The sequence below is a fragment of the Leptinotarsa decemlineata genome, unplaced genomic scaffold (assembly GCF_025532065.1).
Source record: "Leptinotarsa decemlineata unplaced genomic scaffold, Ldec_3_MD MMD2_tig00000133_RagTag_RagTag, whole genome shotgun sequence".
In the NCBI taxonomy this organism is placed as follows: domain Eukaryota; kingdom Metazoa; phylum Arthropoda; class Insecta; order Coleoptera; family Chrysomelidae; genus Leptinotarsa; species Leptinotarsa decemlineata.
Genome location: NW_027412542.1, coordinates 1,657,853 through 1,680,020, shown reverse-complemented (window position 1 = coordinate 1,680,020; position 22,168 = coordinate 1,657,853). Strand labels below are relative to the sequence as shown.

Below are 22,168 nucleotides of genomic sequence, written 5' to 3'. Positions count from 1 at the left end.
CTATCCACGAGTTCTAAAATGAACTGCGGTTGTATTGTAAGATCTTAGGTATTCCTCAAAAACATCTAGAGGCGTCATATCAGATGATCTAGCCGATTTGGCAGAAACGTAAGATATTTTGACTATTGCTGAAACGCATCTTCAACCAAGTGCATCACTGGCTGAACAACACGTCATTGCAACTATTGCTGAAGTGCATAATGAACAAAGTTCAACACTACCTAGACGACGGAACATGAAAGCTGCAGCTGAAATAAGCAAAGCCAATGAACCATTACATGCACTTTCAGATCCAATGGACAAAATTGAAGAATTTCAGGAGCAGTAAATTATTTCGCTCTCTATTTTTCGTAACATTTCGAATGATAACCAGTCTCATATTTCCTTAATCGATATAATCCCATTACCAAAGGCGATACATAGTCAGACTTGTCGCAAAAATTGTAGCAAATCGGAAATAATCACCAATAGTCTCTTTAAAAATAAGTAGGAGGAGAAACAAAAACAAATCGATCAAAAATCTAAGAAGATTAGAATACCAAAGATGGACATGAATCAAAAGTAATCCAAAGAATAAATATAATACTGAGAAAGATAAATCTTCGAAACAAGGATACTATTGTCCGTTATGTCGAGAAAAGAGCGGAGATACGGCTGAAGTGTGGATTGACTGTACAATTTGTAAATCTTGGTGACACGAAGCCTGTACCAGTTACGAGAGTGGCATATTTATCTACTTGTGATTTATGTACAATAAGTTAAGTTTCTGTCGTGCGTACACTTTGTCGTTGTTGCGTACACTTAACCACTGATGAGGGTAAGTGTCCGCATTTCCCTTGTTGATTAAAAGTGTCAATTAAAATAAAAATTATTATTAGAATTGAAAATGTATGTTTTGTTTTTGTTTATAAAGATTTATTCCATTAGACGTTGATTTTTTTTTCAATCAACTAAAACTTTCATTCTGGGTGCAATTTACGAGACTCTACCATGGTATTCGAAAAATGAAATTCCTAAAACAAGAAAACAGTTCCACATACTATCTTTGATTTCATCACCTTCCAACTCTAAGGGGCCTCGATATACTGATAGTGACTCCCTTAAGAAAAATTGTGTCAATGTATGTATATTATACCCACACAATTCCTACTAATTCATTATTCTTTGACTAATTCAATACCAGAAAACCATAAACCTATTTCAAAAAATATCCTCATTTTTTCCCTATGTATTGATATATGTATATTATACCATCACATAGGGAAAGAATGAAGATAGTTTTCAAAATAGGTATTGAATTAGTCAAAAAACAATAAATTTGTGTTATATATGTTTAACATATATAGCAGAATTTGTTTAAATCCACAAAAGGAATACTCGAGTACACATAATGTAATTGTTGTTTTTCGACTTCAAGTTCAGCTTGGAAAAAATAATTTTCAATACATAGTATAACTCCACTTTGTTTTTATCCACATAACCTTTCCTACTCAAAAGTTATTGTCAATTTACTTTTGTGATAAAGTTGCACTTTCATATAGTAATTCTTGTTTGAAGCCTTTTCTTTTTATGCTCAATAGGACCAAAGACCAGGTCTTGTGCTGATCATAACAATATATCAATTCTCTCGTTGGCATTCTCTCGAGCATTATCATGCATGAGGTGGAAGATTTAGCCAACTGCGCCAAAGCAAATGAACGACCGATAAGTTGAAAAATAGTATCTAAGTACTGCCAACTCACTGTACCACTTCTTCAAGACTCGAACGTATCTTATTGCTAGATCATCTCTACACTCGTATCTGATGAGAATATTCAAATGGGAAACTGAATTCTTCGGTGAATATAACTAGAGTCAATCATTCTCATCCGGTGTTGATATTTCCACCAATCTTATCTACTCTTAAGAGGTATATATTTCAGTGGTATTCGACTACAATATAAGTAATACATCCACCTCAACTGAGAGATTTTTCCGATGTGTCTGTGTGTATATGTAGTAGTAGGAGGTAGTTTGAATTTTAGCAATAAAAGGATCTCAAACCAAATACTCTAGAAACTAACGCCACATTTCTGAAGGTATGGTGCTTACGGTCCCAAGCAGATCTACAAACCGGAGGATATCAAAATGTTGGTGAAATACGCCCTATTGCGAGGTGTCAGAATCTTATTAGAAATAGACGGTCCATCCCATGCTGGCGTAGGGTGGCAATGGGGTTCAGAAGCTGGACTTGGAGATCTGGCCGTCTGTGTCAATAAGCAACCATGGAGATCTTTCTGTATCCAACCACCTTGTGGCCAGCTAAATCCAGCAAACTCCAATCTTTATCGAGTGATGAATGATTTGTTCACTGACATTGTTGAGATGCTACCAAACACTGGTATGTTCCATATGGGCGGTGATGAGGTAAGTTATTCAACTTCCAACTGCTGATCTTGAATACGTTGAATGAGACACATGAAAATAAACCGATTAATGTAGACAAGCTGAAACAGATAGATCAATCTGGCACATTCGAATTCACAGGAGAATAAACATAATGAGCTTTTCGTTATTTGACAGAGCCCATTTGCATCAAATTCTATGAAGTAGAAGCAGAATTTTTGTCAAATAATGAGATGAAATACTCGTATTTCATAAAAGTATTCCATCATTCGTCAACTCCTGATCAGTTCAAGGTTCAAGTCATATACTTTATTCCAACTTTGTTCATTGGATTTGGTACTACATTCAAACGTCTTGCTATTATAGAATATTTTTCACAGTAATCTTGTTCCTTCTCATTTTTATGTGCATTGTTTCTGCATTGTGAAATGTTCAAGTCTAGAACTTTTGTTCCTCAATTTCCTGCATGATTTGCGAATATATTTTCAATCCAACTTTTTTTGGTTGAATGAGTATTTAGTATTATTATATGGATATCAATACACTTCGAGATATAACGTTCGTTCGTTACTGAGACTTTGAAATATAACGTTCTTTCGTTACTTACACTTCGAGAGGTAAAGTTTGTTCGTTACAGAGACTTCGAAATATGATATTTCTTTGTTATTGAGACTCTGAAACATAACGTTCGTTCGTTATCGAGACTTCGAGATGTAATGTTCGTTCGTTACTAAGACTTGGAGATATAACAATCGTTCGTTATTGAGAATTCTAGATATAACGTTCAATCGTTACCGAGACTTCCAGATAGAATGATCGTTCGTTACTGAGACTTCGAGATGTAAACTTTGTTCGTTACTGAGACTTCGAGGTATATATAATATTCGTTCGTGATTGAAACTTTGAGACATAACGTTCGTTCGTTATCGAAACTTCGAAATATAACCTTCTTTTATTACTGAGACCTGGAGATATAACAATCGGTCGTTACTGAGAATTCGAGATATAACCTTCAAATCATCTAAAAGAATAATTCGTTCGGGCCAGTCTCAACACCCTACACAGTAGGTTAATGGACTGACACCTATCAGAAAACAACTACTCCCCTGGCTAATACCACGAAGGGCGTTGGATTATATCCGACAGGTGTCAGTGCAGGATTCTTCACTGAAGTTATTCCTGCATATGCTGTTGGCGATACAACTGCCGCAATAGATTTTCAATTATTGGAACACACTTGCAGACCGGTTTCGGGCTGTTTGGCCACTCGTCAGTGCAAGGTAGTGTATATCATCAACATAAAGTCGATGATTTCCGATAATTGAAAATCGAATTCCGTCAGAGTATCATTCCTCGAACTAAGCTGAAGACTACAACAAACAACAGGTTTGTCGTCGCTCCATCTGCCTGTGAACGAGGTAACCAACTGCATATCCAAATTTGGATATGCATTCGTTCGTGATTGAAACTTTGAGACATAACGTTCGTTCGTTATCGAAACTCCGAGATATAACCTTCGTTCATTACTGAGACCTAGAGATATAACAATTGGTCGTTACTGAGAATTCGAGATATAACGTTCAATCATTACCGAGACTTCCAGATATAATGATCGTTTGTTACTGAGACTTCTAGATATAACGTTTGTTCGTTACTGAGACTTCGTGATATAACGTTCATTCGTTACTGAGACTTTGAGATGTATAGTTTGTTCGTTATTGAGAATTCGGGATATAACGTTCAATCGTTACCGAGACTTCCAGATAGAATGATCGTTCGTTACTGAGACTTCAAGATGTAAAGTTTGTTCGTTACTGAGGCTTCGAGGTATAATATTTGTTCGTGATTGAAACTTTGAGACATAACGTTCGTTCGTTATCGAAACTTCAAGATATAACCTTCGTTCATTACTGAAACCTAGAGATATAACAATCGGTCGTTACTGAGAATTCGAGATATAACGTTCAATCATTACCGAGACTTCCAGATATAATGATCGTTTGTTACTGAGACTTCTAGATATAACTTTTGGTCGTTACTGAGACTTCGTGATATAACGTTCATTCGTTACTGAGACTTCGAGATGTATAGTTTGTTCGTTATTGAGAATTTGGGATATAACGTTCAATCGTTACCAAAACTTCCAGATATAATGATCGTTTATTACTGAAACTTCGAAATATAATGTTCGTTCGTAACTGAGACTTCGTGATATAACGTCCTTTCGTTAGGGAGACTTCGAGGTATAACGTTCTTTCGTTACTTATACTTCGAGATGTAACGTTCATTCATTACTGGAACTTCGAGATATAACATTCGTCCTCGTAGCAAACGCACGTAGCAAACGCACAATCATATTTATATGATTGTTATTTCGATTGTTATTTCGTTATTCGACTTCTTCTCAGGTTTGTTTTTCAAAGTGAAAATCATTGAAATTATGTATGGAGCAATGCTCAGAACAATATGAATTTGTGAACTTGAAATTCTTATATGAGATTAAAGCTCTATGATTTGAAATATTGCATCGCGAACCCAGTTCATGAATATAATTATAAAATCACCTGACTCTTGTTTTTAAAATTTCTCCACTTCTAGAATTATTACCGCACAAACCACTAATAGTCAAAATTGTCTCCATCTATTCAGGCATTATCTTGTTATATATTTTCAAATGTTCTAGGTTTTCATTCCGTGTTGGAATTCAACGCAGGAAATACGCGATTATTTGAAAGACAAACCCTTAACTTCCGAGACATTTTACGATTTATGGGCAGAACATCAAAAGAAAGCATTGGAGTCCTTCGATAGCGCAGTTGGTCATCAACATTCTTCAGTAGTTCTTTGGACAAGTCAATTGACGCAACCTGACGTGATCAAGAAATATTTACCAAAAGAAAGGTATGTATGAGGGGTGGCATAAATGAATTGATTATTGAAAATACATAGTAGCGAAATGAACATCGAAATCATATCAATTTTTTATATAAATATACAGGGTGTTATAGATATCTCACCTACTAATAAGGCTAGAAAAATTAAAGTAAGACGGTATTGAAAGACGTCAGAATGCCTTTCTGAGATTATCTTTGAATTCATTGTTACCATTGCAGTTCATAAGAAGTCACCCCAAACTCTGTATTCTCAAATGGCACCCACAGAAAATTTCCACTTTGTTTGATTCTCCATCTCACTAAATATTACTGGAATTTTATCCCAACACCAAACCGTTATTTTTAACACCTCGACCGTGTTTCGATCAACAAGTGATCATCTTCAAGAGGAAGATTAAACTAAATTACATACTATATTCTCCTTATTTATATCATAGTTACCTCTGCTAGGTACTTAGCAGGTACCTCATGTCAGCCTAACGAGAATGTGAAAGAACAATGACTCATTCAGGAGGTTGAATTAAGTTTTTATTTTCTGCCAGAAGTGTAACAATGGGTATTTCACTTGTAAATATAATCATCCGAATACTTCAACCTAAAGTGGTTTCATGTGTATTTAAAATTTGCAGATACATCATTCAAACGTGGGTACCAACAGCACAAGACGCTCTGATAGGGGACTTACTGAAATTGGGATATAGAGTGATTGTATCGACAAAAGATGCCTGGTACTTAGATCATGGATTTTGGGGTACCACTCAATACTATAACTGGAAGAAAGTGTACGAAAATAAAGTATACGATTATTCCCATGAAGCGGTGTTAGGTGGAGAAGTGAGTAAAAAATAATAACAAAAGACAACTCAGTACACCATTTTATCGAAAAACTGGAACCTCTGACGTAGAATAATTCCAAAATAAACGCCGCACACACATATACATGCACACGCACACACGCACATACATGGTTGGCTATACTAGAATCATATAAGGGTGTTGCAGTTCTGGTGTGTGGGAACAATGTTTTGTTTTAGATGAACTGGCGAAGTTACCGTACATTGTACATTACGGTATATTCAAAAAATATATTCACTTATTGTATAGTTTTTTCTCAGTCAATATACTTATTCTCTCATCAATTCTCCAATCAACTTTTTCACCTATTGAAAACACTTTCCCCTCACGAGGACACGCATGTCTCTCGACACGCTTTTCGCTATCCAAGTTAGCATCATCAGTAGATGATTGAGACTACCGTAGTCTTAATCATCAGTATTTTTGTTCTGGCGTGGAAAAAGTTTTCAATAGATTCATTTCGATCCAGAGGTTTCAAACTTTACTTATCAGCTCTTACATAGCGTTTTTTCTTCAGTTACTCAATATTTACTTCTTATTCCATTTCTTAACCAGTTTTCGGATTCACTCTCTATCCTATTGTTCTGTTTAGAACTTTCATCGGTTTTACCAGTATAGGCAGAAATAGAAGAATAACTATAGTCGTAATTTTTATCGTATTTTTATTTTCTTTTTCCCTCTCTCTTAAGTAAGTCAAGGGTCGAATGGTACTGTAGTATACTTCAGGTTCCAATTGGCCGTGAAAGCCAGTTCAGAATTGATGAATGCAGGGTCAGGAATTGTCGTAAAGCATAAAATCTTGAGACTGATTCTCAGTAGTATCTTTTCAGTAATTGTAAAGGGGGATATATTTAGGAGAGATTAGTTTTTGGGAAAAAAGCTTTTGACTTTCTACTTCTCCATCATTGAATAAAAAGCTGTTTTCCCTTTTAATAGTATTTTAAAATGAGGACTTTTGAAATGGTAACAACCACTTGCACAATGTTTTGCAATATATGTTACGCGCAGAAAAACGCCCAGGAGTTCTCCACGTGTCTCCCATTTCACCAAAATCTGTTGTAAGTGGAGAGGCTTATGATCTCTTCTGTGAACTGAATAGCACATCCGAAGTGATTTACTTCAGTATTAGTTTTACTATACAAATATGTTTCATCACAAGTCATAATTGAAGTACATTGAACGAGAAAATCAATATTTTGGTTGAAAAGAACACCCTGATGTCGCCACTGGTATAACAAGGTGTCCATCCGAACTCACTTAAATTCATCTAAAAAAATTGTTTCATATATTTCAGGTTTGTATGTGGGGAGAACTAGTGGATGACTCCAACATAGAATCACGGATATGGCCCAGAGCAGCTGCAGCTGCAGAACGTCTTTGGACCAATCCAAGAAGCTCCGCGCAGTATGCTGAAACTAGGTTTTTCGCTCAAGTAGCAAGATTAGTCAAAAGGGGAATAAACGCAGGACCAGTGACGCCATTGTGGTGTGTTCATAATCAGGGAGAGTGCAAAACTTATTTATAATTTTTTCCAATAAAAAGTATAACTGGAACCTCTAGAGTAGAGTGACTCCAAAGAGAAGCACTTTTTCCAATTACCAGAACTGCAATATCCTTCTCAACGCATATTTCAACTACCAACTACTTCAGGAGATAATTGGTGAAGTTCTGGTGATTGAGAAAAGCGCTTGTTTTTGCGTTCATAATTTTCTTGTTTATCTTCATGTGTATCATCCCATTCTCATCATAATTAAATTTATTGAGAAAATAAGTGAGTATTTCTTTCAGGCATTACATGAAAGTTAAAGACCATTCTTACTTATATTCTATATTCAGTAATTATATGTCAAATTAACAATAAAATCAATAGATGAAGCCAGTTGCTTTTCTTTTCTTTAAAATGTGAGTGGGTTAAGGTTGAAAGAGTTCATAATAAAAAGTAAACGATTCTCTCTGAAGTGATTACTGTTACAAGGGGCTTTAAAAACTCGGTTGATATATGAGCAGAGAACAACACGCTCTGAATATCCATAAAATGGTACAGTGGCATATTGCCCACTTACCTGAAGCGTTTTCATACATATAAAATCGTTAAAGAAGCTATTGTTTAACGAGACACGTGTTGGGGTTTTGTAAATCATTCTGTGAGATTCTTACAAAGTATAATGTAAATACGTCATGGATTAGCGCTATTTTTCTTCCAAATACAACATAAAGATAGTTCACAGAATTATTGACATTTTGAAAATCCTTACCACTACTTCAAGAGACATTGGTTTATCTGGTGATCAATGACTGAGTTTTTGTATCGCGCTAAAAATGGTGTTCTGGTGAGAGAAGATACCATCCACTCTCCTATAGATTCAATTTCATTATTTGGACTCTAAATAAATTTAACAAATCGAAGTAACAATTCTCAATTGAGAGACGAACTTTCCTTATATTAACCTAGTATGTGTTTCAAATATTCGCAATGGATCAATAAAATGAGAAGTCCTTTATTTCACCGAATCGAAAGCACTTGCTAGAACTTCTAAAGTAAAATCCACATCTTCTTTAGTAACACACATTGGCGGTTTGATTCTGATGACCTGAAATGAAGATATAACAACAAAAGTAACGAGAATGTCTCATTTCTATACAAACATTTCCATGAAGTCCACCTTTGCCAATGATCAGCCCGAGATCTCTTGTGTGTTCCCAGATCTTCATAAAATCTGAAGCTTTCAGAGGTTTCCTTGTTTCGCGGTCCTGAACCAATTCTACTCCAATCATCAAACCTTTACCACGCACATCTCCAATGATCGAGTACTCGGATTTCAACTTGGCTAAAGCTAGTAGCATATAAGTTCCAACGTCTTTACAGTTCTTCTGCAGTTGCTCTTCTTGAATGATCTGAAATATAATTTCAAGTAGTTCGTTTGCTGTACATTTTTTGTTCCAGTTCGCAATCTCTCAAATACTATTCTATTTCAACAGCAAATTTCTAGAAGCAAATAATAACCGTAAAGATTAGACTCGTATAGAAGTCAAAAAAAATATTCTGGAACAGTCAAGCGGCGTTGGAAGATCTTGGCTTCTACTGAGCACCGTCTAAATTGGTAGCAAACTGCCAAAAACGACTGTCCTCGATAGGAAGACTCAACAAATTGTCTCTGGTCTGGATTTCTGGTCATACTGGCCTGGAGGGCTGCTGACTCTCTTGCAAAGGAGAGTGCTGCAAGCAGCTTTATAGGACCAGAACCTGTCATTGGCAGCGCTTCAGGTTTTGCCAAACAAACATTGAACACGTGGATGGCAAGAAGATTTAAGGACTTCTGGCATAATCTTTCAGTATAGGCACACTCCAAGGCGTTTATTCGCCCTTCGAAGCTCAATACCAAACAGTTGTTGGACTACAGTAGTGCAGAGACTCTGACTGTCGGAACATTCCAATGAATAATTGCTTTCATTAATGAAACCGATCAATAAGTAACCCAATTTTGGAATTCTGGGTCAATTTTATCAAAATAGTCATTATTTCATTTATATACATTATTTTTTATACTCCATTTCCCAACTGTGGCAGTTCCATTATTTCATAAAAAATAAGAAACGAAACTTTCCACGTTTTTACCACCAAAAAAACATAGAAAGTTTCATTTTTCATGGTGATCTACCATGTAGTAACACGTCAATCTAATATTTTAGTATGCGGAATATTAGACAGCTATTTTCGTACTATAATAGAATTAAAACCATGGAAACTTTTCAGTCCGTTAGTTAGAGAACCTATGGATAATGCTTTAGACGACCCCTCCCGATATAAAAGGCCCAGACACTCTGTCGAGTGAGGCCCTCATGTCCTCCGTCAAAAGATGAACAATATCTTCATCCAAACACCCCAGCCAGGTAGGGGTCCACGTAAAGGGCGGCACTGATGTCTGCGGACATTCATGCCGTCATCCCATAACTCAGTCTTGGTCCGTTTGTCTCTTTGACGAACATCAGTCAAAAGGGTAAGGGAGCCAGGCTTCAACCTGTTTAAGCCAAGATGACACGAACAACAACGATAACTTTTCAGTCAATAATAGCAAACTGTCAAACGATAGTAATACGTCATAAGTCGATATTTAGGAATTCACTATCACGTTTGAACTCGTTTAGCTTATCTCTCTCCAATGTATCGAGTACTAGCTATCATGAAAGATATTCCTAAAGTGGTTGATGGATCCACTGATCTGAAAAAGAATAACCAAATGTTTGTATGTAGGTAACTTACATCTAGAACTGTCAACCCTATGGTGCAAGCAACAGGATTTCCGCCATACGTATTGAAATGTCCAGCTTTAGATAAACCACTTGCGATAGCTTCAGTAGTTACCACAGCCGCTAGCGGATATCCATTTCCAATACCTTTTGCCATCGTAACTATATCAGGGACGATTCCATGAGACTCAAAACCCCAGAAATGGTCACCAGTTCTGCCAAAACCAGTTTGAACCTAATAAAAAGTTACCAAAATTGTTTCAACTGAACTTTTCAATTGTCATTTCTCACCTCATCTGAAACAAATAGACCACCATGTTTCTTCACAATATCATATACACTTTTGATGTAATTTTTGGGATATTGCACGGCTCCTCCTACCCCTTGAATAGACTCGGCCCAGAATGCCGCTAGGCCGTTTTTAGGAATGTTAAAATTCAATTCTTCTACAAACTGATCGACATACTTTAAACCAGCTTCACAGGCTCCCGAACAAGAGCACGGTCTGTCTGTCTGAATGGGACTGTCACGGCATTTGTTTCCACCCCAAATGCCGTTGTATACGTCTGGGTTGTGAGTCTGAGAATAAACAACAGTTCTGATTACAAAATTCACATATATCATGTCTTAATTGCTTACCAATTTAGTCGTTAAGAAGTAAATTTAACAAAGGAGACTCATTCAACCACATCATTTCATTTCAATTCGTTAAAAATTCGGTTTCAATATGAAAGTCGCAGTTTGATTTAATTTAAAAAAATTGTTCTTTCTATTTACCAAAATCACGCAAAAGGACAACGTTCAAATTCATATCACAGGAGATTCATTCGACTCACATTGTGAGATTTTCACTACACAGTTTTACAAAAACGCAACACATGTTTCGCTATACAATAGCTTCTTCAGGAGTGTGTATACTCACTATAATAGACGTGTCTTAACTCAGTATGGGCGTGTTTTTACTCAGTATATGCGTGTCTATGCTCAGTATAGACGGGCATATACTCAGTATAGAGGCGCCTGAAGAAGCTAATGTATAGTTAGTATAGTTAAAAATTTGGTTTCAATCTGATGCCGTTTATTCTTCATGATTAAATATAACTTTGTTATGTACCAATTGATACAAAAAACTAAATTCAGTGGCAAAGAACGGTTTTGGTTTTCTACATATCCATCTTAAACAAAAAATGGGATAAACTTGCAAAGGAAGTGAAAAAGCCATTAATTTCAAAAAAATCTTTACCGGGATGTGTAGATCATCCATACAAGATACTCTCGGATACAAACTGGAATAAAATGCTTTTTCAAAACAACTACATTCATGTAATTGAATTATATGAAAGTCGCTGAGTTTCTCAAGATACGCAGTTTGATTTAATTTAAAAAAATTGTTCTTTCTATTTATCAAAATCACGCAAAAGGACAACGTTCAAATTCATATCACAGGAGATTCATTCGACTCACATTGCGAGATTTTCACTACACAGTTTTACAAAAACGCAACACGTGTTTCGCTATACAATAGCTTCTTCAGGAGTGTGTATACTCACTACAATAGGCGTGTCTTAACTCAGTATGGGCGTGTCTTTACTCAGTATAGGCGTGTCAAAGCTCAGTATAGGCGGGCATATACTCAGTATAGAGGCGCCTGAAGAAGCTATTGTATAGTGAAACACGTGTTGAATTTTTTTGAAACTATTCAGTGAAAATCTCACAACAAAATGTTGTGAGATTAGTGTACTTTAATATTCGTCAGTAAAAGTTTTTATGATCTATCCTTTTAGTTAATCTGCAGATATCCTGTGTAATGCTTCGAGCCTTACTTTGTACATTCCTGCTGCCCCAGGAACAGGATATTTATAATAATTGTTACATGTCAATCCCATTGTCTGGTAAGTCATTCCATGGTAGCAATTTTTCAATGACACAACATCGCTTCGACCTGTATACGACCTGGCCATCAACAACGCAAGATCATTCGCCTCTGATCCACTATTTACGAAGTAAATGCACTGTAATATTAAAAAAATAACAATTTATATTTGAATGTGAAAGAAACTTTTTCAAATTGAAAAAAAATAGTAATTATTTCACTTATTTTCTGAATCTTTCAAGTTCCTTTACAAAAGTAACTAGTTTCAAGACTCATATTTGTTTCCAGTAATTCGAAGAAAAGCTTTTGCAAACAGACAATGAATGTTACACTTCCAATTATATAGCGTATTAAGACATGGTTTCCTAGATTTAATTCAAACGGTATTACATTTACAAAATTCAATAAAAAGAAATATTTTCAATATATCCCTCACCTTCAAATCTCCAGGTAAACTGTCTGCCAACTTCTTTGCGTATTCGTGCACTTTTGTATGATAATAAATATTTGTTGAATGTCCTAATATCTCCATTTGTTCAGTTACTGCTTTAGTAATTCTCCTGAAATACAAAATAGCAAATTTCAATAATCACTTCCGTTTTGTCTTTCAATTTAATTAATCCTAATTAATGTTATTTCTCAAAAATTGTAAGTTCTGGTAAAGTAAGACCTCGTTAATCCTTAGCTCGCACAAGTTTCGACTTCTGAGGGTTTTCTTTCGTAGGGGTGCGACAGCCGGTTAACGGAAAAACAGATTTTAAACAGATTTCTTGAAATTTATACACCTACAGGTAATCAATTCTTGACTAATATTTCTTCAAGAAATGTTAGGTACCTACCTACAACTTGTGGTAAAATATTTATTTGAATACATTGAAAAAGGGCATATTCATGGAGGGATAAGTTATTGGCGTTTTGACTTCCTACTTCTCCAACTCCAAACAAAAAATGTTGGAAATTTACAAATGAAGGAAGAAAGAACTTAATTTCAAAATAAACGATTTTCAGAAATGTATAGATCTTGCACAGAAGTTCTTTTCAAGTACAAACTGGAAGAAAAGGACCGTTCCAAAGAACTAATTTCATATGAACATTGAATTACACAAAAATCACTTTTTCCTCTACAGTTTCTGCTCTAAATCTTCGTTATGGAATTGAAACAGATATCATTCATGAAAACGCTACAAAATGTAATATATAAAAGAGTATTGTCATAAAACTGCAAATAGTTTGTTTTGAGTCAATTTCTTTCTTACTTTTTTTTTGTTTGGAGATGGATAACTAAAAAGCCAAAACTTTTCATTCCAAATCGTTATTTGAATATATTTTCATGCAGTTACTTCCTAACCACGATGAAACGCCTTTGAAAATAAAATGAATGTATGAGAAGGAGAAAAAAAAGAAGCTGAAGATGTTTCAGAACAACAAAAAAAAAACAAAAATTGCCAAAAAAGTGAAATAAAAAACTTTACAAGAGTAACTAGAACAATGAAAGAAAGAGAACTAAAGGCGTACCTATTTCTAAATATTTTTCACACAAGAATCATAAAAAAACAACCAGGAGAAACAGGAGTAACAAAAGAAACGGTTCGTCCAATAATTAAACGTAATTGGTCGAAAGTGTACAATAATGGAAGGTGATCAAGGAAACTCGAGATGAAGTGCGGACTTCAGACCAAGTAGAAGAAGTGGATGCTATATCAGAGCGAAGCAGAAGAAATAACATTAATTTGGAAAGGTGGACAGATCGCGTACACATAGATTGCTATAGCCTTGAAGGAGGCATAGATCGCTAATTCCATTGACAATAAAATTCACCAAAATGAAAGAGAAGACGAGAAGACCAAACCACATATGACAATCAAGAAGAGGTGTGGATTCCCAGATCTATAAGGTCGTGGTTGTAGGCACTAGTAACCACGGAGAAAGAAGAACTGCCTCGGCAGCCACAAGACTGAATTAAGAGAAACGGGGCCTATGGACCGCAGAAATAAAATTATATAATAATGACTATAACGTGCTTTTACTTGCGCGAATACTCGTATATGACAAAAGACGGCAATCATATTTGTTTATATCCTCCTCGCAGCAGCGCAGCATATTTCTTTGATTTCGTAACATAAATGAACATAATTCCATGCAATGAGTTAACAGACAGTATCGTCATACGTCTTGCTGCTGTCTCGCACAAGCACACATACTACACTAATGGAGTATTTCTATGCTCAACTTCAAAGGTCGTCGTTAGATTAGTGAACAGAAAAATGAATATTCATAAGACGGTTTTTTTAAGGGAGTGCATAAATTACATTAGATAAGTAAATGTTGGTGAATTTTTGCTTACGGATGGCAATGCCCAACTGATACTGTACACACACCGGCAAACATGTCCAAGTATCTTCTACCATGTATGTCAAACAGCCATTGTTTATACCCCTGATGCAAAGCCAGGGGTTTACTGTAGTATGTCGTCAAAGCTGGATTCAAATTTTTCTTCCTAATTTGTGTTATTTCATCGTAAGAAAGACCCTGAAATCAGTAATAACATGATCAATCACCAAGAAATATTATTCAAGAATCTGGTCATGTGCAACAACTACATAATACATAATATATTATATTACATATTACAAGGATGTCCTGAAAACTGTTAGTAACTCAAACATTTCAAAAATCTTAAACTTCATTTAATTTTTGTATTTTATTTTCGTACTAGTTGTTGCCCGCCCCTATCTTTCTCCCTTTGAAGTGAAAATTCCTGATTCCCTGTCGTGGTGCTTATTTACCCTATACAAAGAACCTACCTGTATATTTCAAGATTCTAGGTTCAGTAGCTTCGGCTGTACGTTAATATAAAAGCGGGAAACATCTAGTAATTTATATTTTTACTTTGAAAATACATTACCTAGAAAAATATGCCAACTGCACTAAGTAATGATAGCTTCGAGAATTGAATTATGATGCCTATAAATAAATTCGCAAAACTAACACAACCGTCAACGGCGTCTGCCCTCACGCGTCAGCCCCCGTTTGGGTCTCGTTCTCGGCGATGGCGCTTCATTGCTTAGATCGCCCCTCTACTCCCGCGCATCGTCACCCGTCGTCTTACAGTAGACGCGATGCGTAATGACTTACTGCGTTGCGTCAAGTTAATCTTATCGTGATTACGTTCAAACGATTCGTGTAAAACACAAATGTTATCTATAATTCTGATGTATAAGCTGTATTTATGTAAAGTTTCATCTGAATCCGTTCAATCGTTTAGGCGTGAAAGAGTCACAAACATACATACATACATCCTCACAAATTTTCACATTTATAATAGTATAGACAGATAGACATAGATAGATAGATAAATAGATTATCTAAAAGTGCATAACTTTTGGTATAGACCCTATTAGAGTTTGCGAGAATTTCATAATGATAACTCTTCATTTGTAATGTAATACGTTATTTTTCATTAATTACAATCGGAATCGACTAGGTTAAACTTTACTGCATTCAAATTGATGACCCATCGATAGTGTTTGACTGATTATTCCAAGAGTCTTTAACGTTAATGACCCTAAAAGCTCGACCGTTCGATCGGACATTGACTCGAATGCATATTGATACATTATTAAGTATTTATTAATGCATCTTTTTGAATGAGTTACATAGACTGTTAAGTAAATCGTGTTTCCCTCCTCTGCCTCCCAAGACTTTTCAGGATTTCTTAGATAAATGTAATAATTAGTTAAATCAAACAATAATTCAACTACAACGTGAACTGAAATGAGCTTTCTAATGAAAGGAGATGAGAAAAGCATGTAATGAAATCATTATTACTGTATTCAGATAAAAAAGTGGTACCTTATAGGGTTTTGGAGTAAAATCACATTCAGGAAGTTGAGGTTTTGTAGTAAACTTTCTCACACATTGAAGCCCTTTTTTCATTGTAGATGACTGCACTTGCAAGTTAAACACTATTGAAGTATAGTACCTATTTTAGGTCTGGAAATAACGGGCGAGGTTTGAATAAATCAAGGAATTATCAAACAATGGTCATTTGATGTAATGAATATTCGAGTTCATGACCTCTTTCGCAGGATGGAAACTGCACGTCTCGAAATATTAATTTTTGGCGCTCTTTTTTGTTCATTTTGAGGTAAAGATCATTTGAACTCATTTCCTAAGGCTCTCATCCATAGGATTATCTGTATTCCAAATCATACACAAGTCTCATTATCCTTTTTCATAACGAGTATTCTCTCTTGTGTTCAGTTTTTATTCCGCATGTTGGGATATTAAATAATATATAACTGAGCAAAAGCATAATATAATTTCAGGGACTCTTTCCTATTTAAAATCATTTTCATTTGGAGAATTGCCTAGTATGCTTTGTTTAGTTGTTTACAGACAAATTATATGTGGAAAAAAGCTGAGATTAGAAACTTTCCAAGTTCCAAGTTGTTTGATATTATTTTTATATTATTAAAGTAGTCCGGATTATTCTTTTTCATGAGAAAATTTAAATAAAACGTTTTATCCTCATATATCCATAATTTCATTTCAGTGAGCAATTTTATTAATGGGGAAAATCTTTTTGGCTTTACTTATTTATCTTTATACAAATAATGAATGAAAACTTCCAAAGGAAGAAAGCAATTACCTTCAAAATAAACTCTTTACAAAGATGTGTAGATCATGCATAAAAGTTGAATACTCTTTGTTAACAAACAAATAGCAGAATCAATACTCCTGACCGCTCTAGATTGAATGATTCCGTACAGTCTATCTTGTCTGGTGTCTGTAAATCGTTTGCTGGAAAAATCCTCACTTATTTACTTTATAGTAAATGTTCAAGAGGTAGCAAAAACGTATGTGATTTTCTGGAACTTCAACTAGGGCTTCCTAATATGACTGATAACCAGTTCGTGCAAAGCTGATTCTCAAATCATCTGAAAATGGATTTTTAACGGGTGATGATCAACTGTATTACACATGCGAAAAAATAACTGACTATTATAAGAAAACAAGTATAGCTGAAGCACCAGTCAATCTAATAATGATACTAATGATGTTCAAACATGACTCCTCTGATGGATGCACCAAACTCTTACAAAGGTTCGAAATAGATGAACACTTCAATCTAGCAGACCAAAATTATAATCTTCATGAAGTCATTGTTCACTGTGGTTCTGGCGTTGAATCAGGTCATTATTACGCATTGGTCAAAGACGAAACGGACTGGTTTAAGTTTGACGATAGTCGTGTCACGAAGTGTTCTAGCGATGTTTTGAATTTATTGGAACCTCTAGATACACCCTACATTTTGTTTTATAAAAGAGAGGACATTGGCAGATCAAGATCTTCAGATGATGTCATGCTGCAGGTTTTTCCAGGTGTTCCTGCAGCTGAAAAAGCAAATGTGCCACTGGAATCAATGAAGTCACCCTGGAGGGCCAATTAATTTTTTGTTGTTTCATAATTTCATGATTTTTATTACTTTCTTCTTGAATGAATTACACAATGGTTGTTCAATAAAACTTACAAACTGAAAGAAAAAGCCTTCACAAAACAACTACTTTCACAATTTTTTCTATAAAGCAGACGTGAAAACCAAAAGGCTCTTTTTACAAAAATTAGTCACTCCTGAAAATATACTCCTATCCATTCAGTTATGTTAATGTTCTTATAAAGTTCTTCAAAGGTTTCTCAAGACACTGTGACTGTTGTGTCATCTGCAAACATGCTAACTTTCCCAGTGATCGAATGTTCTGAAAGATTATTTACATACAGGTGAACTATATTAGTAAGTCTTCCATTGTCTATAAATACTCTCTCATATTCCACTATTTTTAAAATTTTGCTTTACAACAGTTTTCCTATGTAATAATTTATGATAAAATGCCCCATCATAAATTCAAACTGATGACCAGCCATGTCTGTTAAATAATGAAGATTTTCTCAAAGGCAGAACGACTCCCATATACCAGAACTAATTTGTGGAAACACCAGGAATCTTATGTAAGAATACCAGAACTGTAACTCTCAAAGCTACAAGTTGAACACAAAATAAGGCATATATCTCTTTTGAAGTACTATATTTAAAGTATATTAGAAACTGAAACAAAAACTAACAAGAAGCTAACATTTAGGCTCTAATCAAAACTAAACCTCCAATTCTTCATCATTTACGAGTTTAGGTCCCCTTGAATCATAATCTTCTATTCCATGGTGTTCTTCACATATTATTTTATACGCATAAAAAATCCTTACAAATTCTTCATTGCTTATTTGAAAAGGTCTGGTTGTAGGTGGAACTTCGGCTAACTTTAGAAGTTTCAAACCTAAAATTAAAATATATTATTAATACATAAAAATTGCATATATTGAAAGTATTTTCAATGAATAAATAATTGCAATTATATCAAGTAATATGAAAATATTCTTGGGAGATGCCAAAAATTCAGTAAACTCAGTAAATTGGTGTCTAAATAGTTTTTCAAAGGTGGTGTGCAGGATCCAAAAATAGTTCTAGTTATCTTCGGCTATGAAAGTTTACACCTTTGACCAAGATGCATTATTAACTGTATGTAACTGTAAACTGAAAAATGACATTATTATTTCGTTTCAGTCTCTTATTATTCAATATTATAGTACTGTACACATCTAGTACTACCTTATCATAGGGATCTTATAAACGGAAAAAACAGATTTAAATAGATATATTAGAATTTCTAAATAAAGTTATTTGATTCCTTTATTGAATCCCTCACCTAGATATTCTCTCATATCTTCTGGAAATAGCCTCTCAGCACCTCTAATACAATACTTCTGTCTCATATTGAACATATTCCTCAAAACTTTTTCTACCATCTTGAAGGGTAAATCAACAAGTGGGTACTTTTTTGGTATAAATGTTACAACAGCTACATCAACATCTGGTTTAGGCAGAAAGGCTGAACCTGGTATTGTAAATTTATAGTTGACTTCACACCACAGCTGGCTCATGACAGACAACCTGCATCTCTGTTTGTGCATTATAGGTGCTATCATTCTCTCGCCCACTTCTTTTTGAAAAGTCAATGTCATCGAAGTTCTTCCGAAACTCCATGCAGAATTTTTTTCAGATACAGACTGTAAGTATCTAATGATAAGATTTGTTGACACGCTGAATGGCAAATTTCCTGAAAATTTAAGTGCAAGAAATATAAAACTTTCATTTTCCTCAAAAGCAATATTTAGTGTGTAACTGCCTAATGAAATAAATTCAATATATCAATAATTGTTTGTATCTGTAAAAAACTTGAGATTATCTGTTTTGTCTTTCTTTCACAAAAGAATGTTATATAAAAGTATGTGTTTTATCGTATATTTTAATGATGACGCATGTGTCTTTCTTCATTATTCTAACTGTATTCACTGGAAATTCTAGACAACTAACCCAAAAACAATGATATCAACAAACTGGTTTTTATTATAAACCTTTTTTTCTTCATCAAAGCGGCACTAAAAATCACTATAATCTTCAATTATATATCAATACACTTACTTATCAATCTTATTTCAAAAGCTCTTGCTGAAAATTATACAAGAATATTTTATCTAATGACATCTTTACAGAATTTATGTTATTCTTTTTTTGATATGGTTATATCAGTTGAAAACGCTCATAACCTATGATCAAACATAACACAAGATATATTAAATAAATATACCTATCAAGTGTACTGGTGGTGGAGCTTCAAACCAACCGAGTTTGGGAGCACCTGCGAAGCCTGCCTCCAAGTTATATGATCTGATGTCTCCAATTTCTATATCCATTTTTATGTAACCTTTACAGGCTTCCTGCAACATCTCCAAGGTTGGTAAGAACCTGGCATCTTTTTCAACAACGATTAACTTGTGGGGGGACTGTTTAATTATAGACCTGGTGATTCCTCCTGGGCCTGGACCGATTTCACAAACATAATGGTTCCTGATGTGTCCAGCAGCTTTAACAATTCTGTCAGTTATGCGTTCATCCATTAAAAAATTTTGAGATAACTTTTTTAGAGCTCTAATGCGATACAACTTAACTAAATCTCTAATTGATGGAAGAGGAGGTAAACGAATATGTGGTAAGGAAGCTGCCATTACTGATGTACTTTAGCTGGTTCCTCAAAATCGTCAAGGAAAGTTTCTTGCTTTACAGCATACATAGAATAACCATAGATACCAAGAACACCAACTCCTAATAGAAGTCCAGTTATAAGATTTTTCCTTCGAAGAGCCGTCAACTTTTGTACTCTTTCCAAATTTTTTGCTTCAACCTCCTTGATGAAATGCAGCTCTCTTTGCCTCAATTTACTTATATCAACTTTTGGCATATGATCGTCTGACATTTTCGAATTCTTAAAAAATTATTTCGATATCATAGGATAAGAAAATGCAAATGTTCTTGAACCACTATTTATAAATCCAATGAGTTGAAATTATAAAAAAGCAAGTGGAAATTTTCCCAAAAACGTCACAAGTCATAACCTAATTCTTCTTTTTTTACACATTTGAATCGGCACCAGGTATCGAGCTGGACACAATTTCGCCTGTATGTAAGCAACGGCTAATAATAAAGGAAACAAAAGTGGTAGAAAAATGAAATGTGAAATAGAGTGCTTTAGATTATGAAGAATCCACCAATTTAGATAATGATCACCTTCCTTTAATATTTATATTGAAAAAATATTTTAATTAATGTTCAGCACGATTGCTAAGAATAGTAATGCAGATTCAAAATTTGAATAAGCCCAAAAAAGAGAATATCATTGCTCATGTTTTCTCCAGAGCTTATAACAAGCCACATCAATACCTACCTATATAACACTGTATTAAAAACATTCTAACGTTTGTTCAGTTATATAATATAAAAGTCAATGCAGCCCCTGAAAATATGAGGCAGTTCAAATTAGAAACAGATGAATGTCTACAAAAACAAAGTTGAAAATGATTTTCTAAAAAACGGCGCAATAATGAAAAAATGCGATTCGTGCAAATTACTACCACCCTACGAAAGCCTCGAGCTCTGGCTTCATCGATGGAATAATTTAAGCTCTGTTACGCCAGCTACGCAAAGTGTGGAAATCGCATTTAGAAAATGCCAAAATTAGGTACTCTTTAGGTACTTTTTAGGTACCGAAGTCAAAAATTAGGTACTCTGTAACTTACACTGCAACTCAATACTCAAAGTTGCGTTGCTAGCATTATGTGATGCTAGCAACGTAATGGAAATAATAATAAAATAATTAATTTTGAGGAAACACTATTTGGTGCTAATTAAGTGCTAAACGGTGAGGATCGTAAAAGTTTTTAATTAATAAACAAAAGCTTCCAAGTTTGGTAAACAACAGATCTAAGAATCAGGTATCTCGAAAACGAGGATGAATGCTCTATCAGGTATAAACTAAGCGTGGTAATAAAGTGCTAATTAGGTGCTTGCAAGAAATTAAGATGAAAACGACCGCGAATACGCGAAAAAAATTTGGAGATATCTGATTTGAGAAAAAAAAATTAACAATATGCTCACTAGATATTCATAGTAAAACTAGATTATTTAATGCCTATGGGGCTCATGTACCTGAAAACCACCATGACTGATGTACGGAGTTTTTATAGTACGTTATTTAATGAATAAGGGCAAGAAATTAAAGTGTTAATTAGGTGCTCACTGGATAAATAATAGTAAACCTAGATTTCATAATGCCTATGGGGCATTATGGAAAATCACTATGACTGATGGACTGAGTTCTTACAGTACGTTCCTCGATAAGTAAGGGTATGAGAATAAAGTGCTAATTAGGTGATCATTAGATATGTATAGTAAATCTAGATTCCATAATTCATATGGAGCTTATGGATCCGATAACCACCACGGACCCAATAACCACCATGA

General features: G+C 34.7%; 4 protein-coding genes across 4 annotated transcripts in view; 1 reads left to right on the top strand and 3 right to left on the bottom strand.

Annotated features, from left to right (window-relative positions):
* Positions 1 to 7,687, top strand: part of Hexo2 (beta-hexosaminidase 2) — a 37,069-nt gene extending 29,382 nt beyond the window's left edge. Inside the window, exons 6-9 of the mRNA XM_074172522.1 lie at positions 2,079 to 2,406; positions 5,069 to 5,286; positions 5,909 to 6,113; positions 7,429 to 7,687. Coding sequence (XP_074028623.1) covers positions 2,079 to 2,406; positions 5,069 to 5,286; positions 5,909 to 6,113; positions 7,429 to 7,659 — 982 coding nt within the window. The 3' untranslated portion in view covers positions 7,660 to 7,687. The remainder of the gene's footprint in view (positions 1 to 2,078; positions 2,407 to 5,068; positions 5,287 to 5,908; positions 6,114 to 7,428) is intronic.
* A 259-nt stretch (positions 7,688 to 7,946) lies between these two features.
* Positions 7,947 to 16,279, bottom strand: LOC111503562 (alanine--glyoxylate aminotransferase 2, mitochondrial). The gene is made up of 8 exons (XM_023157903.2): positions 16,108 to 16,279; positions 14,600 to 14,784; positions 12,692 to 12,815; positions 12,206 to 12,394; positions 10,674 to 10,961; positions 10,396 to 10,617; positions 8,781 to 9,029; positions 7,947 to 8,725 (listed from the first exon to the last, which is right to left on the bottom strand). Exons 1-8 carry the CDS (start codon positions 16,189 to 16,191, stop codon positions 8,633 to 8,635), a joined length of 1,434 nt encoding a protein of 477 aa, XP_023013671.2. The 5' UTR covers positions 16,192 to 16,279; the 3' UTR covers positions 7,947 to 8,632.
* Positions 16,280 to 18,324: 2,045 nt separating this feature from the next.
* mtTFB1 (Mitochondrial Transcription Factor B1) lies at positions 18,325 to 20,376 on the bottom strand. The gene is made up of 3 exons (XM_023157899.2): positions 19,959 to 20,376; positions 19,017 to 19,427; positions 18,325 to 18,587 (listed from the first exon to the last, which is right to left on the bottom strand). Exons 1-3 carry the CDS (start codon positions 20,374 to 20,376, stop codon positions 18,409 to 18,411), a joined length of 1,008 nt encoding a protein of 335 aa, XP_023013667.2. The 3' UTR covers positions 18,325 to 18,408.
* Ccdc56 (Coiled-coil domain containing 56) lies at positions 20,376 to 20,624 on the bottom strand. The gene has a single exon (XM_074172521.1). The coding sequence runs from the start codon at positions 20,622 to 20,624 to the stop codon at positions 20,376 to 20,378; it is 249 nt and encodes an 82-aa protein (XP_074028622.1).
* Positions 20,625 to 22,168: the final 1,544 nt, after the last annotated feature.